The sequence below is a fragment of the Xiphophorus maculatus genome, chromosome 4, assembly GCF_002775205.1.
Source record: "Xiphophorus maculatus strain JP 163 A chromosome 4, X_maculatus-5.0-male, whole genome shotgun sequence".
NCBI classification, from domain to species: Eukaryota; Metazoa; Chordata; class Actinopteri; order Cyprinodontiformes; family Poeciliidae; genus Xiphophorus; species Xiphophorus maculatus.
This window is the reverse complement of record NC_036446.1, coordinates 26,525,456-26,541,514: the sequence shown is the minus strand read 5'-3', so window position 1 is coordinate 26,541,514 and position 16,059 is coordinate 26,525,456. Positions and strand designations below refer to the sequence as shown.

Sequence of the window (16,059 nt, the reverse complement as noted above, 5' to 3'; positions counted from 1 at the left end):
CACACCTGTAAGTGGCAACACTAGAAGTAAGAGGAGATCCCTGGGTCAGAAAGTTCAAATTGATAATGTAAACTACATGAATGAAACTTCGGTAGTGTGTTTCCTCGGTAAATTCTTCCAATACGGAAATATAAGTGTAAGAACATCCGTCTCTCTCTCTTTGGTGTCCCATGAGGAGTAATTAAGGTTTCCATCAGATACAAATAAAAGCAAACCCATTCATAAAATATAATTTTGAAAAAAGTAAATCAAAAGAATATTCATGATGAACAACTTAAACCAGTTTTCCCGAGAAAACCAGAATTTCTTTCAAGCATTTATCTAATGTTAAATACTTTATTCCATAGAAACACAACAGTTACCCACACATAAAAGCAAGTATAGCGATTTGCAATAAAGTCGTATGATACAAATGTTCAAAAGCATCGCTCTGTCTACCCTATCTTGGCTCGAGCTCAGATTGTCACAGCGTTTCCTTCACCTGCAGTGGATTTTAAAGGAATGTCAATACATAGAAAAATTGATCCTTTCAGCTCCTAGTGAATAAACTGAAAGGACCAAATAAGCTAAATTGAAATATCTCGACACAGGCCACTTCACAAAGGCTCCTACTGCTTCTTGGCTGAATAGAAACATAGTTAAACTAAGGAATCTGCTGGACGTGGCCCTAATGTTATTGCACCAATCGGTCTGATGAACTGTTCCAAATATGAAAAATGACCCCGACCTTTTTTTTAGCTGTAAAGTAAGTAGTGGATTTCTGTGTGCCTAACATTTTAAATCTGACTAGAGTAACATTAAAAACTTATAATACTTATAGTACTATAATACGTATAGTACTGCGGCCGCAATATGACTTCATTCTTCCACCTTAGATCTCCTCTTAGAGGTTCTGGGTTTGGACCCGTCTGGATCTTCAGGTTCTGGACAGCCTGGAGGGTCAGTCGGTGGGCTGGGGACGTTTTCTACATCAGGCTCTGGCTCAAGAGATGTGGAGGGGCCTTTGGAAACGCCTGAAAAATATCATGCAGAGTTCATTTTATTCCACCGAAACCTGCTCTGATTAATCTGAAGCATTTATCAAGGATGGTGACTCTGACTGACGCAGCCTGTCTAAGTTTGCTTTCGATACAACACAATCAAATACATACAAGTAGATCCAAGCATGTTAGGAGGAGCCACTTACTGACGTATACTTCAGGTGACTGCATACAACTAATGCCAGAAATGCTGCTAATTTGAATACATACACTGCTAAACACGGAAAGAATGGGTGAAGAGTACCTTCTGCGGAAAAAAGGAAAACAAAGTACACAGTGAAATTAATGGCATCTACTCTGTTACTGGGTTTGTCTTGTAAAGAGAATTAGTGAAACAGAACACAAGGTATGCAGAAAAATTGGTCCAGGGTTACGTTCTATATGCTGGTAGTGTCATAAGAAGCCTTGCAAATGCATTGAGTTTAAAAAACTCCCTAGTCTTTTGTTACAGCTTTTGGTACATCTCTTGTACTAAAACTAATGTTCCACAAGAGGTGTGATAGCTTCGAAAACTATTTAAAAAATTTCATGTGAAAGTAGGTGAACAGCAGCTAGCTGCATAACACCCCTAAACCCCTACTACTGATGGTAGAGTGCATTGGTTTTTTCCCCCCCATCTGTTAGCCACTTATTCAAAAATGCACAACACAAAGGTCAAGTATGTGGTTTGGTTGCTGACTGAATGCATTAGCTGGTTTGTATAATTAACCTTAGAGCTAGGAATGTATGTAAACTGCCAGAAAGCAGCAGCAAAACCTACGGTACTTAAACTTTAAAAGCGTATTAACTTTGCTTACTTAGCCTAACAGGTAATAACCACAGCTGAGAGAAACACACTTGCAATGGGTTGGATGCAGGTCTCACACTAGCTGGCAGATAAAGCGATGCAAACGCCGGGAAAGCACACCTGTTGTTAGCTGGATGTTCTTGTTGTAGCTGGCAGCTGAAGACATGGCCTGACCCAGAGCTTGGTTGGTGCCGAGAGGAGCTCCCGGGGTTTTGGCTGCTGCTGCAGAGTGAGGCTTGGCTTTGGAGTCCTTGCTGGGTTTAGTCCAAACCAGAGTATCTGTTACCTGCAGGACAGCGCCCATCTTCTGAGCCATGTCCATCAGCTGGGAGTGAATAAAAGGAACAGGTTAACAAGTCGTGGCATGTAGCCACAGCTGGTTACTGACATCAGGAGCAGAGAGCTACAGCGTACCTCCAGATCAAACTCAAAGTTGCTACTGCTGTCCCGTAGTTGGTTGACTTTCCTTTCCATCTCCTGATATTGATCCAGAGCTCTCTTTTTGTCTCCGTGATTATAGAGGAATATTGCAAAGTTCAGGTTGACCATGGGGTTGGGTCTGTGGAGGCTTGGTCACCAAGGAAGAAAAGAAAACTAATGATTTTTATAAAGTTTGACATTTTAAATAACAATTACAGTGTGGAGTCCAGGACTCACTCATCAAGATTCACAGCTTGTTCGTATGCTCTGGTGGCATTCTCTACATCTTCCAAATTAGTCAAAGCGACTGTTAATTATAGATATAAGAAAAGAGTTAGCAATAAACAAAATTCACTGGACATTGCTGTTTTGTTTTTGATAAATCCGTCCTGAAAAGTTATTTTATTTCGAATAAAAATATTAAAACAATTTAAATGCCCACAAATATTACAAAATGGCAAGACGGCATGGTTTTAAAGGATTTAAATTATACCACGGATCACTTCTCTGCCTTTGACACGGTACCTGCCAGCAACATGTAGAGTTCCCCCATCCGTGGGTTCAGATTAATGGCTGCGCTGAGGAAATGGAAAGCTGAGGCGTACTGCTGCATGGTCAGGTGTACCAGCCCCAGGTTGTACAACACTTTCCAGTCAAAGGGAGACAAGTAGTGAGCGCGCTTCAGGCAGCTAATGGCCTGTGGGAACAAGTGGGGGAGGAAGCATGGTAATTGTATCTGAGGCAGAACAATCTAGGAACAAGTGGATTTATAATGCTTCAAGGACACATGAGTCAGATTCAGTTGTGTTACAAGCCACTATTATATTACACATATGCATTAATGATAAGCAGGAGAAAAGACATGGATACAGTTTAGTTTATATTCTGACCGAAGAGTACCTCCTCCACAAGCTTAATTATCTCGCCCCCCCGTGTTTGAACAAAAGCATTTTTTCTGACAACGTCAACAGGGTTCATAGATAGACAATAATTATTTAAATCAGGATAACAAATCAACAAAATAAGTAATAGAATAGAGGGAATCAATGTGCTGCAATGGCTCAGTCAACGTAAAAACCTCAACTTTATTGAAATGCTGTGGTGGGATCTCAGAAACAGAAGCGTGCAAACTTTAATGAACTGTTGAAACACTGTGAGGAAGAGTGGCTCAACATTTAGCCATAAGGATGTGAAAAACAGAGTAAAATCAAGCAGAAAACAACTTATTCAACATAACTGCCGATAGTGTTTCTGCAGCTACTAAAATGATGGTTTTCAGATGCAAGGTCTGCATAATTTAGCTTCAATTTTGCTCAATAAATGACAAGTTTAGAATCTGATGTGCTCTGGAGGTAAAACATTAAAAGTTTCTCAGCCTATGTCCAGCTCATTTCAATGATGTGCTTATATATAAAATCTCTGGTGTTCAAATCCCATTAAGCCGCTCTAACTGCTGTGCTACGGCTTCTTTCCTCCAAGCAAAACACAAAAACACAGCATCACTCACCGCCACGTACTTCTTCTTGCCAAAGAAGCACATGCCAATGTTGTTCCAGAGAGGGGGGCTCTCCGGCACGGCGCACGCTGCCACTCTGTACTTGTTCATGGCCACATCAAAGTCACCGTGGGTTTGCATCATGCTGCCTGCGGCCAGGATGGCCTGGGAAGAAAAAGAAAAAAAAAATCTGTGATTAGAGGTATATTAGAGGAAGATGTACGCTTTGAAACAGAACATGATGAGAGTCTGACTGGAACATCTGAGTGCGATTGACCTTCCGCTTCAAGTGAACCGCTGTGAAAGAGAAACCTCAGCACTGCCTTCAGGTGTTCAGCAGGAAACTTACGTTTGAACTTGAAGAGTGATGTTGTGTCAACAGCCAGCATACCTTATAATTGTTGGGGTCAAAGGTGAGGGCATTCCCAAGATGCTCGAACGCTTTCTGGTACTTCCCGAGCTAGACAGGGAGAACAGAATATTATTATTACTTTTTGTTTTAAAAGTACAGATTAAATCACAGAAAAGGCTGCAAGCAACTTCACCCACCTCCAAAAAAAGGAGGCCGAGAGTGGTCAGGAGTTCAGTGTTCTCTGGAGAGAATCTGCATGGAGAACGCAGCACGTTGTTAAATGACAAATGTCACATCATGCTTGTAATTACATTTAATGCCTGGGCTTCTTTGAGCAGAGAAGCTGCTTATTATGCCATCAGGCTTTATTTCAGCTTAATTGTAGCGTGTTAATTATGACCTGTGTGGCCCAAAGAGAAATGTAGAGCGGAGGCATATCGACTCTAAAATAAGACTCACAGTGGTGCGTCTCATTAAAGGCAGCACAAGTATTAGGGCATTTGATTAATTCATTTGGCCTCAACAGGAGGTAGCCATAATGAGCGCTATTACAGACACTGATGTCATTTTTCTTATTTACACCATAGACTCGTGTTTAAAAATTCAGCAAACTGAAAATGGGGTGAATTTATAAGGAAGCTGGAAAGGTCCTGGGGTAAAAAATATGGTGAAGATGGAGCTTTTGGATGGAATAAATGACAAATACTTCCTGCAGGGAGCTCTAAAGGCTAGAAATCATTGGATAAACAAAGGAGGAACAAGTTGAAAGCAACTCCTGAAAGAGTTTTAGAAACTTCAACTTGAAATAAGGGATAAAATTGCCATTACACAGCCTTGCAAGTGCATTTAAATCCTTGGACTATAGCCATTTTATGTAACAACACAAAGCAGTGCATAACTCAGAAGTGGAAGAAAGGAGGTAAATAGTTTTCCAAACTTTGGACATAAAGACATAATACAGTCAGCAATTATGAAACAAGCAGTAAACATTACATTTTAGGAACCTCTCCACCTGCTTCCCCCCCATCTAGTTTTTTTTGCTCATATTTTGTTTATAAAAATTGCCGACTCTGTGAGATTGGATGGAATGGGGATTTTCACGTCTTCTCACAAATTTATTTTATAGGATTTAGGTTTGAACTTTGACTGGGACGTTAGTGACAGACTGTTACATTCTAGGTGCCCAAAGGAGAGTTATCACAGATCCTTCCTCCCTGCAGTTAGCAGATTCAATAACCATCACTATAGAGTATACTCCAAAGAAACTCAATAAGTATTCACATACATGCTGACATCTGCACATCTCTGTTGTACAGTCTGTATTGTATAGTCTTTAATTTTCAAATCCACATGGACGGTTTGTACTTTAAAAAAAATGTTTTGGGCTCCAAAACATTTTCTAATAACTGCAGTGTTTATGTTGAAATTTTACCTGTACTACATAGTATGTTGTCCTTTATTCTGGTTTTATATAGTTCAGATTCTTATATTTGAGTGGGACAATAAAGTATTCTTCTATTCTATTCCAACAAGACTATGCTTTTGAGATAAAAACCATTACTTTGTAGCTTTAGTTCTAATGTTAGGGTTGCCATTAATTTATTTTGCTCCCCAAGAGCTGGATAGACACTAATGATCACTAACAAACCTCTCAGGCCTTTACAGAGCAGGTTTTTTATACTGACTTTAAATGACAACAAATGGACTAATTAGTTGGTGTCTAACTTAACACACTGGATTTTGGATCGGAGTAGCAGAAGAAGGGAGCCTGAATGCACGTGAACGCCATTTTTAATTTTAATTTTATTTTGGTTGTTTTAAAAAAACAACAACTTTGAAACACGAATGTCATTACCCTTCAGTGGAGTGGAAATGTTATGTGCTATTTTGGGTTGGTGTTTGACTTAAAAACAACCGCTTGTCTGCTCAGTGGTTGCTAACAGTATGAACGTTTAAACCTCACTTACTCCACTGCTCTCTTGTACACTTCGATGGCCTTGTCAGCGTCTCCAGCCAGCAGATGAACTTTCCCGAGCATCACGAAGGTCTTGTCATGTTTATTTGTCTGCAGAGCGGCGTTTAGATGTTCCTCAGCCTGACGGAAACAGAGCATCAAAAATAAATAAACTTCCCCCTGGAGGCAACAGCTAAACTTTTTTACTGTGTAATGTTGGGAATACTCACATTTTTTAAATCTTTGATGAAGTAATAACACACACCCAGGTTATGACTGATCTCCTATGGTGAGAGAATGTCAGATGTGTTGCTCTTAGTTTAATTTGCTAATAAAAATAGCATGCAAGAAAGTTTAGTGGAAACTGGATGCTGAAGTGAAAGAGAGGATCCGAAATATTTGGACCGGTTTTTCCTCAGCCTTCCAACAAAGTTGCTGTTTAACAAAGTATTGTTGAGAAAAAAAAGAAAGTTCACTGAGAGTACTTTCCGTTCAAGACGTGAGGAGAACTTCACGCTGCGTTTTTGGAGTCTAAGATCCCAGGAAGCACAAGTTAACACTTTTCTTTCAGACTTCAAGGGAAAGCAGAAACTCCACACTGAGATGTGTGTGGGTGTGTATTGTTTAGCTATTCTATTTAGGACCTTCTGTGTCATATTCACTAACGTTCTGAAGGTCCCATCAGCTAAAGCCTGGTCCTAATGCAGCTTCTTTAAGAGTCGGGATCAAATTAATCGATTATTGAAATAATTGTCTACTAATTTAATAATCGATTAATTGCTAAATTGTGTATACAGACTCAAAAAAGGGTCCTTTTTTAAGAAACCCTACATTTTAAGGGAAATAATCAAGCCAAAGCTGTACTAAAATATATACATTTAGCTAAAAATATACAATTTTTAAGACCAAATAAACAAACTGTCTGTAAATGTGTTCTACCCAGAACTCTCCAAGTGGCAAAGTTATAACTTCACCTGGATTAAATGCCGTAAAAAAAATTCCTATTAAGCAAATTTATCTTTTTCAAAAAAAAAAAATTACACATTAGCCCTACACTGTATTGATGTTAAGTCAAGCAGAAACAACTGAGCTTTTCTCTATCGATTACTAAAATAATTGTTAGTTGCAGCCCTAGTATAGTGTGAATTTTGTTAGGGTTAGTGTAAAAAAATATGTGTGTGGGTTAGACACAAATGCAGTTACTAAAGTGAATGGAAGTCAATACAAAGACTTGTACAGCTAGAAATATGAACCTGTGTGTGTGTGTGTGTGTGTGTGCTATTTACCCAGTCTTTCTCATTAAGCTTTGCTGCTTCATGATAGAACTCAATAGCTGCTTTGTGCTTTCCAAGAAGAAATCTAGGAAAATAATACAAAAGGAGTCAATATGAGAAATTAACCTGAGATATAATTTTGTACTGAGCCATTTCTACGAAACAGAGAAAACCCTCCACAGGTAGGTGAATTTAGTGAGATGATATCTATAAAATTACTGTTCCTCACCTCCCAGCAGTTTTACAATAATTACTAGGAAGTCCTCCTATGCCGATCTTGTTAGTTAGTGAGGGGGGGGTCGATGCACTCATGCAGGGTTCAGTGCAGCAGACTTACAGTGATCGGGCCACTTGCTTGAGGTTGTCTGAGCTGCTGGGATTAAGGATGGCGCAGCTCTGAAACAGCTCCAGGGACTCCTGGATCTTCCCCTCAAGACGTAAGATTAGTGCTGGATAACAACAAAGACATGGCATAAAAAGAGGATATTCATCTATGTGAAGAAAAATAGAGAAAGGACAAGAAAAAAAATCAAAGGCACTGCATGACATCCAAAGAGTGGATTTGGGGAAATACACCACATACCGTGGAGCTTGGTAGAGCTTTTTTTTTTTTAATTCACTGCACCTTTTAATTAATATCACATATACGGTAAAAGTGAGAAGGAAAAGACGGCAGCAACGTCTTACCTTGAACATATATGGCATATTCACACATCCCATTGGTTTCCTGGAGTTGCTCTTTAATGATCACCTACAGAAACAGAGAAAGAGAGGCAGGTGGATGTTAATTTGATGAAGTGGATGAAATACTGAAGAGGCATTTTGCTTAAGAAAATTTAATATAACTTACTTCAATAAGTTAAAGTCATTTTAAAATACATTAAAAGAAAAAATCCAACTGGCATTATGGGTTTGATACCTCTCGCTACTGCTTGGAAAAATAAAACAGATGAACAATAACTAGCATCTTCCAATAAAGAAGGATAACTATTTAGTAGAGCAATCATCAATTAAGGTCCAAATTAGCTTTTTTGCCTTGTCTAAGTCTTTGAGTTGAGCAAAAACCATTCTAAACCATTTATATACTGAATATATTTTCTCCTAATATCTGCAGTTAGAATTTAGATTAAAATTTAATTAGTTTTCAAAGTTCCTCAATATATTTTTTAGTCTTCTGTTAATAAAACATGCATTACTTTATGTCAATCTGTGTGGGGTGAACTCAAACAGGCAACCCTAGCGCTGCACCATCACTCCTAAAGGACTGTACCAGCCATTTAAAAAATGCATTAAACTTAACATTAAAAGCAATATTACTGAACAATATTACAATACACAAATCATTTGCAATACATTTGTATTTTGCTTACTTAAGTGTTTCTAGTTGGTTTCTTTAACGCTTCTAACATTATGATCTGAGTCAGTTGTGTCAACATATTTGACACAACTGGTGGATTTTGATGATGGATTTTGAGGATCGCACGCGCCACTGTTCAAAGTTAATTATGCTTTGGTTCAAAGCATAATTAACTTTGAACCAAACTTTGAACCAAATTGAATGAACTAAAGAGTAAATTGCTATATACAGAAATTGTACCAAATAGTTTTGAAAGTGCCTTATTATTTTGTTGTGAAATAAAACTGAACTGAAGAGACTTCTTTTCTAAAGACACAGTATGTGTCTTTAGAGTATATATAGATATTATATAGAGAGTATATATAGCAGCTGACTTGTCAATGCTCTGTTTTAAGTTTTACCCTCCTGAGAAGGTATTTATAGACTTCAAACAACCTCAAATATCCTATCCGACTAATTTCAAGTCATTTTCACAGTCGGATTAATGAAACTTCACAGCAGGAAATCAGATTAAAAGTCTAGGTTGGAGTTTCTGCAGATTAAAAGAATGTGCCGCGCTATCGCGTAGCACGAGGCTGATCTTCACAGTGAGAGCAAGAAGGCGTTATTGCAGGAACACGACTTACTGTTGCAAGCATCCATTCACAGAATGCTTTCCATATTCATGTAGAAATACAGCAATTACTGCGGAGAACAAGCAGAGTGGCAAACTGACGTGGGTATTTACCGAGCACTCGGCTCAATCATGCTTCCCTTCGTGTGTTCGGACCAGATCTGACAGTGAACACACATTGGTCAATGACAGAATGAGCCACGGGGAGAATTTAAATCGTTTACCTTACAGGTCTCATAGTCTTTGCGCAGATAGTGCTGGTGGATCAGCCAGTTTCTTCTCTCCACAATAGGAAGCTCTGGAGCTGGATGACATGACAGGAAGAGAGAGAGAAAAAAACTAATTGAAAAGAAACTGGGGGATATTTTAGTCACGCTACATTCTTCAGCTCTGGTGATGTCTCGTTTTGTCGAGAGATAAAAGATTAATTTTGCACGCGCCCTCCTTTTGCAGTCATTAAAAGGTGTCTGATCTGACAGTAAGCCCAGATGTTCCCCTGCAACCTCAATCCACTAGCTGGATTTAAGTCAATTCACCTGACACACTGGAGATATTTGCTTGTTAGCTAGCTTTCACTTAAGAACAGATGGCTCAGGCTGGAAGCGGTTACGTCTGTGTATGAATGCTGTTTTTTTTTTTTCTCTCTCTCATATTTCGACAAGCGAATAAATAATCTGGAAAGAGCCCCTACCTCTGCAGTCTCACGCACGTCTTTGATGCGACAGTTACCATATAGCTGTTAAGGCTTCAACCAACCCCAGGCTAAACTTTAATCAACTCATCAGTCAGGCTGTAAATGTCACCTTGCACGCAAGTTTTGCCTAACAAACACTTGCTTTTTTTCCCCTCCACCACTATCTTTCTCCTTTAACATCTTGGCAGGTTGAGATATTTTTCTTGTTGCCAGGGCAACGCTGTCTCTCGGAAGCCAGGTGCTTGTGACAGAGAGCGTGCGGAGATTGAATGAAAGTGGGAGGCTGAGGGAATGAGCAGCACAATGTAGGGCTTTAGAAAAGGGTTAGGCAACCTCAAGAACTAAAGCACAATGCTCCAAGTTCTCTTCCCAGCAGAGAGCAACATTTCATTTCACAAGGAAGGAAAATGTAATTCCAGCAGAAGCAAGTTTGATTCCAGTAATCCTGTTATCTCGCACCTACTACCTTTCCCTCCGGGGCTAAAAATAGGATTCTATATATTGTAAAATAAAGTGCTGTAGCTTTGAGTCTGTCAGCGACATTGTAGAGAAAGGGAGGGGGTGTTATTAAAAAACAGAGTGTAACAATACAGTGTGAATCCCCCACTACCCATCCATCTGTTTTTTTATCTGCCAGGACTTGAAGCAGAACTCTGATCATAATTTGCAGGAAGAACCGGAACCAATTCTAAATGCTTCACAGAAATCCAGGTAAAAACTGGACGGGTTCACTTCATCACGAGTCAAAACGGTCCCGTTTGTGGAGACCCAATCGGATTTGTTCGTTCTGAGAGAGCGACGGTGTGCTTGTCTGTTGGATTCCTGGATCTGAATTCAAAAACAACAAGGCAGATTTGGAGAAGAGAGAGCAAAAATATCTGTGACACGCAACTACAGGGGGAAACAAGAAAGGCCCAGCATGTGGTGTCCCATAAATAGCTGTGTAGGGGAGGGAGGCAGAAAAAAAACAAAAAACCTTATCCCAAACATAAAGGAATTATGGCATTGTTGTATTGGATCTGGCTAATGCTAAGCTTAGACTAGCTTGTGTTTCAGACACATGTTAAAGGAGGATAAGAGCAGAGAAGAGGCGTGCTGAGATCAAAGGACACATGGGGAGATTATAAGAAAAAAAGAAAAAAAAAAGATGATAATTTTTTGGGAAGTTTTCCCCTTAGAAAACTTCAGAAATCCCCTCATCTCGTTGGGTCGTTTAATCTTACGCTGCTGAAACATGCAGCAAAGGAAACAGTCATGTTTGCACCTTCTGGGCTTTTTATCCAGGAAAAGATGCTGGGCTGCACTGCAGATAACCTAATAATAGACCATAATACTCTTGTTGTGCACAGCATAATTAACTTTGAGCCTGCATTAAATTATTCTAATTGCATTTCATGATAGTAATTATAGAATATATAAACCTTCAGTATCCATGGACACAATTAATATCGGCTTTGTTGCTTTTTATCTTATTACTTTTAGGATTTAGACTTTTGACAAACAATTTAAGGTAATGATTACCAAAAAATAATAAGCTGTATGTAATAATATGTACATATTAAGAGGGTCTGTTATATTTCTACTGTTTAGGTCACAGCGACATATTATAAAACTTTCCATATTTAAAGTTGTTTTATTGGTTCCTAGAATTATTGCTGTTTCACTTAAAATGGTGAAACAGCTCTTCATAAACACACATTTACACAGTTGATCTATATTTACCGTTACTTAGATCAACTGGACAAACTATGATCTGCTGATCTGAAGACTTGACTGTATCAAATGTGTTGTGGCTCCATGAATTTACTGGGCGTGGTTTGATTTTGTAATTTGCACTTTTGAGAACATCATGTCCTAAATCGTTACATATGGAGTCACTTAAATAAGTCCTACTTACTTAAATTGCAGATTGGCCCCAATGTAACGTTCAGGTCTGGTGAAAGTTTTTTATATCACTAGATGAAACACATGAATAATGTTCATTTATGATTAATATCAACTATACAAAACAAATCAATTTCTTTACCACATTTTTATTCTTGGATCAAAAGAGGAACAATATATAGAGTCGGTTTTATAATAAGCTTCAGTTATTATAGCTAGAAACATAGAAGTCAGACCCAATTTTATGTGACAACACAAAGCAGTGCATAACTCAGAAGTGGAAGAAAGGAGGTAAATAGTTTTCCAAACTTTGGACATAAAGACATAATACAGTCAGCAATTATGAAACAAGCAGTAAACATTACATTTTAGGAACCTCTCCACCTGCTTCCCCCCCATCTAGTTTTTTTTGCTCATATTTTGTTTATAAAAATTGCCGACTCGGTGAGATTGGATGGAATGGGGATTTTCACGTCTTCTCACAAATTTATTTTATTGGATTTAGGTTTTAACTTTGACTGGGACTTTAGTGACAGACTGCTACATCATTCTAGGTGCCCGAAGGAGAGTTATCACAGATCCTTCCTCCCTGCAGTTATCAGATTCAATAACCATCACTATAGAGTATACTCCAAAGAAACTCAATAAGTATTCACATACATAACTATAAAGACAGGTTTGATGAAAAAAAAAACACAAGAGGATATGATTAATCTTATGACAACATCAAAAAGATAATATGGAAAATTAAGATGACAAAAAACAACCTTAATTTACTATGAATATTCCTCTCAACACGATGGCTCAGCAGCTCAGTATGTCAAACCGAAGAGTGAGGGTGACCTCTGCAGGCAGATCATGTCTTGGCAGTTTTAAACAGAAAGAGCGTTAATGGCAAACTGAATGGAAAACAAGTTGGGTTGTACCTTTAGGTGCACGGCGCTTCTTGGCTTCAGTAGGAAGTGTCAGCTGTAATAAATGAAACAAAAACAGGTGAAACATGTGAATAAAAACTGGGACAGGACCAATGGAACACATATTCAGTGTTTCAGTATACAATTTCTTCAGCAGGTACTACTAAAGACATGTATCTGACACCATGAGAATAAGAAATCTTGTTTGGAAACCCCATTCCAATCCCTTGTGGAGCGCTGAAAGCTCATGATAATGTGCATAACATGAGAAATAGCATCTTAACAGTTAGATTTTAATTATATTTATCTTCTGAGATAATGTTTACTTAATGACAACACTCAGGTCAGATTTATTTTGACCTGAGGGTCAAGATTGACTGTGTTAGTTTCTTTCTTAAGTATGTAAGTAAGAAGGTAATAATTAGGAAATATAAACACTGAAAACTAAAGGTATTTGTTTTAGGGGGTCATATTGCATTTTAATGTTTTTCATAACTTCCTATGTGCATAATAATGTGTTATCAGCCGTTTTGTAGGTCCAGACTGAGAAGAGCTGTTCTCCCAAACAACAGGGCCAGATACTAAAACTGTGAGGATTGCCTGAATGTGAAACATTTGATCGATAACTACCAACATGTTGGTTTGGCACACACAAAAACAATAGGCATTAAACTAACAACGCTCAATTTTAGACAAATTAACTGAGTTATAAGGAGACAAGGAGTGCTGCAGTTGGATTGCACAAGTTAAGTGTGTTTTTAAAATGATTGCAAGAGTCTGGAGAAATTAATACATGTCAGGACTAAAATAATAAAAACAAAATAAAAAAGAGATTAATCTTGTACTACTGCGGTTGTCAAACTGATAAGAAAAAATTAGAAATATAAAATTATAAACTGATGTTTATATCATACTGTATGAGTCGGTTTACATGGTTACATGGTTCCAGCTACACTCAGTTACCTTTACGTGTCGGTGTTGGCAATGTAGCATAAGCGTAACTTCCTGAAGGACTGGTGTGGACATGTAACCAACTCTGGCATGAAGGGGACCAATATTTCCTGCACCTTTTTCTTCTTTATGTGCATGCATCTATGTAACTCGGCAGCAGATGCACGTTGTATTCAAAGCATTAACAGGCAGGTAAGGCTTTTTAAAATTCCTTTGCAAAATGTAAATGGCAAGTCCGCTCAGTGATTTAGTGGATTGGACATCACACGTTTTACTGTGCGTACCGTGGCAGTGCGCCACAGGCGTCGTTCCTTTCATTGAGTCAGGAATATCGGTGGTCAGGGAAATGACAAAATCAAGCAAAGAATCAGAGAAGGGGACGCAAAGTTTTGAGATTAATTGCCAACACTACGGTAGCAAGATAACAAGGTCCAAGGGGATCACATTTCACAGGTCAGTAAAAAGCTTTAATTAAAAATATATATATATAAAGAAAGTGTGTGTATGTTAGTTATGCTAGATTAACTTTTATCACCTTAACATGTACTCTTGTAGCGCATTTTGGAGTATTTCAATTCAATTTACACAAAAAATAAGGACATGCAGGTGTTTAAGTTAAGCAATCATCAAATAGGATGAAATATTTTATAAAGCATAAAGGGCCAAAGTTTGTTAAATTTTAAATCGTGGCTCCTATTAAATTAAATTATGGGCCATTATAAAGAGAAATTCGCTTTGTTCTCTCTTGTGACAGAAACCAAACTATAGATTTATTAGCAGAGAGAATATATATTTTACATATCCAAACATGAGCATCTCAGCTTTAAGCCACATTTTGTAGAATCCAATGATATCGATGGTCACTCTACTCACCAACTGCTCCAACCAGACCCAAAAAAGGTCTTGCGTCTTTATTATTTGCTATATTAAAGACACATTATATCTCATCTGCTATGTGTAAGTCAGCAGGACAAAGGATTTCCAAACCAGCTGCGGGACAGTTGTGGAGTCAGAATCGCATAATTGAAAAATACAAAGTTTGTACTGACAAGGATTCATTTGGTTTATACAGAAGTTACTTATTCTGTTTTTGAAATGCTTAATAACATTTTGATTGTTGCAGAATCTCATGTTGTCGATGTTTTTAGCACTTGGTAAAATCAGACAATAAAAGGAAACTGTGATAATTCTTCACAAAAAATATTACTAAACTGTAGGGAAGCATTCAGCAAATACAGGCTGATTCCATAAATTAGAATATGACTGAAAAGTTCCTTTTCACCAAGTGAAATACATTATACAGATTAATTAGATTACACATGTCTTAACATATTTATATTTCATAGTATGTCTAATATCTCCTAAAAACTTATTTCCGAAAGGTACTATTAATCTGACAAGCCTGATCAGGGCGTATATCCTAATTTATTGAATAAGACTGTATGGTATTCACATGTAAGTTTTGGCTTTATTCTTAGCACTAGAAAAGAAAAGGCCTTCCAGTAACTGGGTGCATCATCACCTGCTCCTCTTCCTCCCCACCAAGTTTCAACACAAAGTTACACCCTGGCAATGTAGTGCATTCAACGGAACAGTATGACAGCCTCTGATTTTGTCATTTAGATATAATTATTATTAGAATACAAGTCGTTAAGAAGAGCCACCGAAGAAAACTGCTAATTAAGGAGAATTTACAGCAGCTGAGTATACATTTAACACACGCATGCGCAATCCAATTGCCTTAAACCGTCCACTTCTATACATTCTAATGCTTGCGAAACGAACGCAATGGTGGCTTTAATAAAGCAAGTCGTAATGGCATATATTTCAAAACCTCATAACTATTACACAAGTTAATTGTAGTTTGCAGCACGTAATGTAGTGGGCTTAAATGGCAAACAACGCACATCCCCAGGACATTAGTTTCGTCTGCTTTTAGCTCCAGCTGTAAGCGCTCCCGTTTGAGTTTTGCAACGAGATAAAGAGGATTAAATTTGAAAAGTTGTAGCTAGCGGTCTTCGTAAGCTCCGGCTTAGCGGCAGCTACCAGGCGGTTAAAATAAGCGCAGTTACAGACCGTACTTTTAGTAAAGGTGCTGTGTTGCCCCACGGAGCGTCTCTCTATCAAACGGTTCAGTGTTTACCCTGCAAAGTCGAGGCTCAATTTATGATGTACACTCACCACCGTAGCATTCTCCGCGTCCGCCATCTTGAGACGATCAACAGCAGAAGCCGTTGCTATAGTTACGAATGGACGTGAACGGAATGACGTCTATGAATGTTAATGAGTACAATGAGGGACCCTGCAACTTGAGAGAGAGAGAG

The 16,059-nt window shown here is 38.3% G+C and overlaps 1 protein-coding gene across 5 annotated transcripts; it reads right to left on the bottom strand.

Moving 5' to 3' along the window:
* Positions 1 to 305: 305 nt before the first annotated feature.
* Positions 306 to 16,006, bottom strand: bbs4 (Bardet-Biedl syndrome 4). 5 transcript variants are annotated; one of them, XM_023331830.1, is made up of 16 exons: positions 15,917 to 16,006; positions 12,797 to 12,839; positions 9,517 to 9,596; positions 8,010 to 8,073; positions 7,660 to 7,771; positions 7,335 to 7,407; positions 6,279 to 6,332; positions 6,062 to 6,189; positions 4,292 to 4,346; positions 4,134 to 4,202; positions 3,755 to 3,907; positions 2,773 to 2,944; positions 2,485 to 2,554; positions 2,242 to 2,395; positions 1,948 to 2,152; positions 306 to 1,013 (listed from the first exon to the last, which is right to left on the bottom strand). In XM_023331830.1, the coding sequence occupies exons 1-16, from the start codon at positions 15,941 to 15,943 to the stop codon at positions 859 to 861; spliced, it is 1,614 nt and encodes a 537-aa protein (XP_023187598.1). In that variant the 5' UTR covers positions 15,944 to 16,006; the 3' UTR covers positions 306 to 858. The 5 variants fall into 5 exon arrangements, with proteins under 5 accessions (XP_023187598.1, XP_023187601.1, XP_023187602.1 ...); XM_023331833.1 differs by lacking the exon at positions 15,917 to 16,006 and having other exon boundaries at positions 9,522 to 9,596; positions 12,797 to 12,821; XM_023331834.1 differs by lacking the exons at positions 12,797 to 12,839; positions 15,917 to 16,006 and adding an exon at positions 9,984 to 10,117.
* Between the last annotated feature and the right edge of the window lie 53 nt (positions 16,007 to 16,059).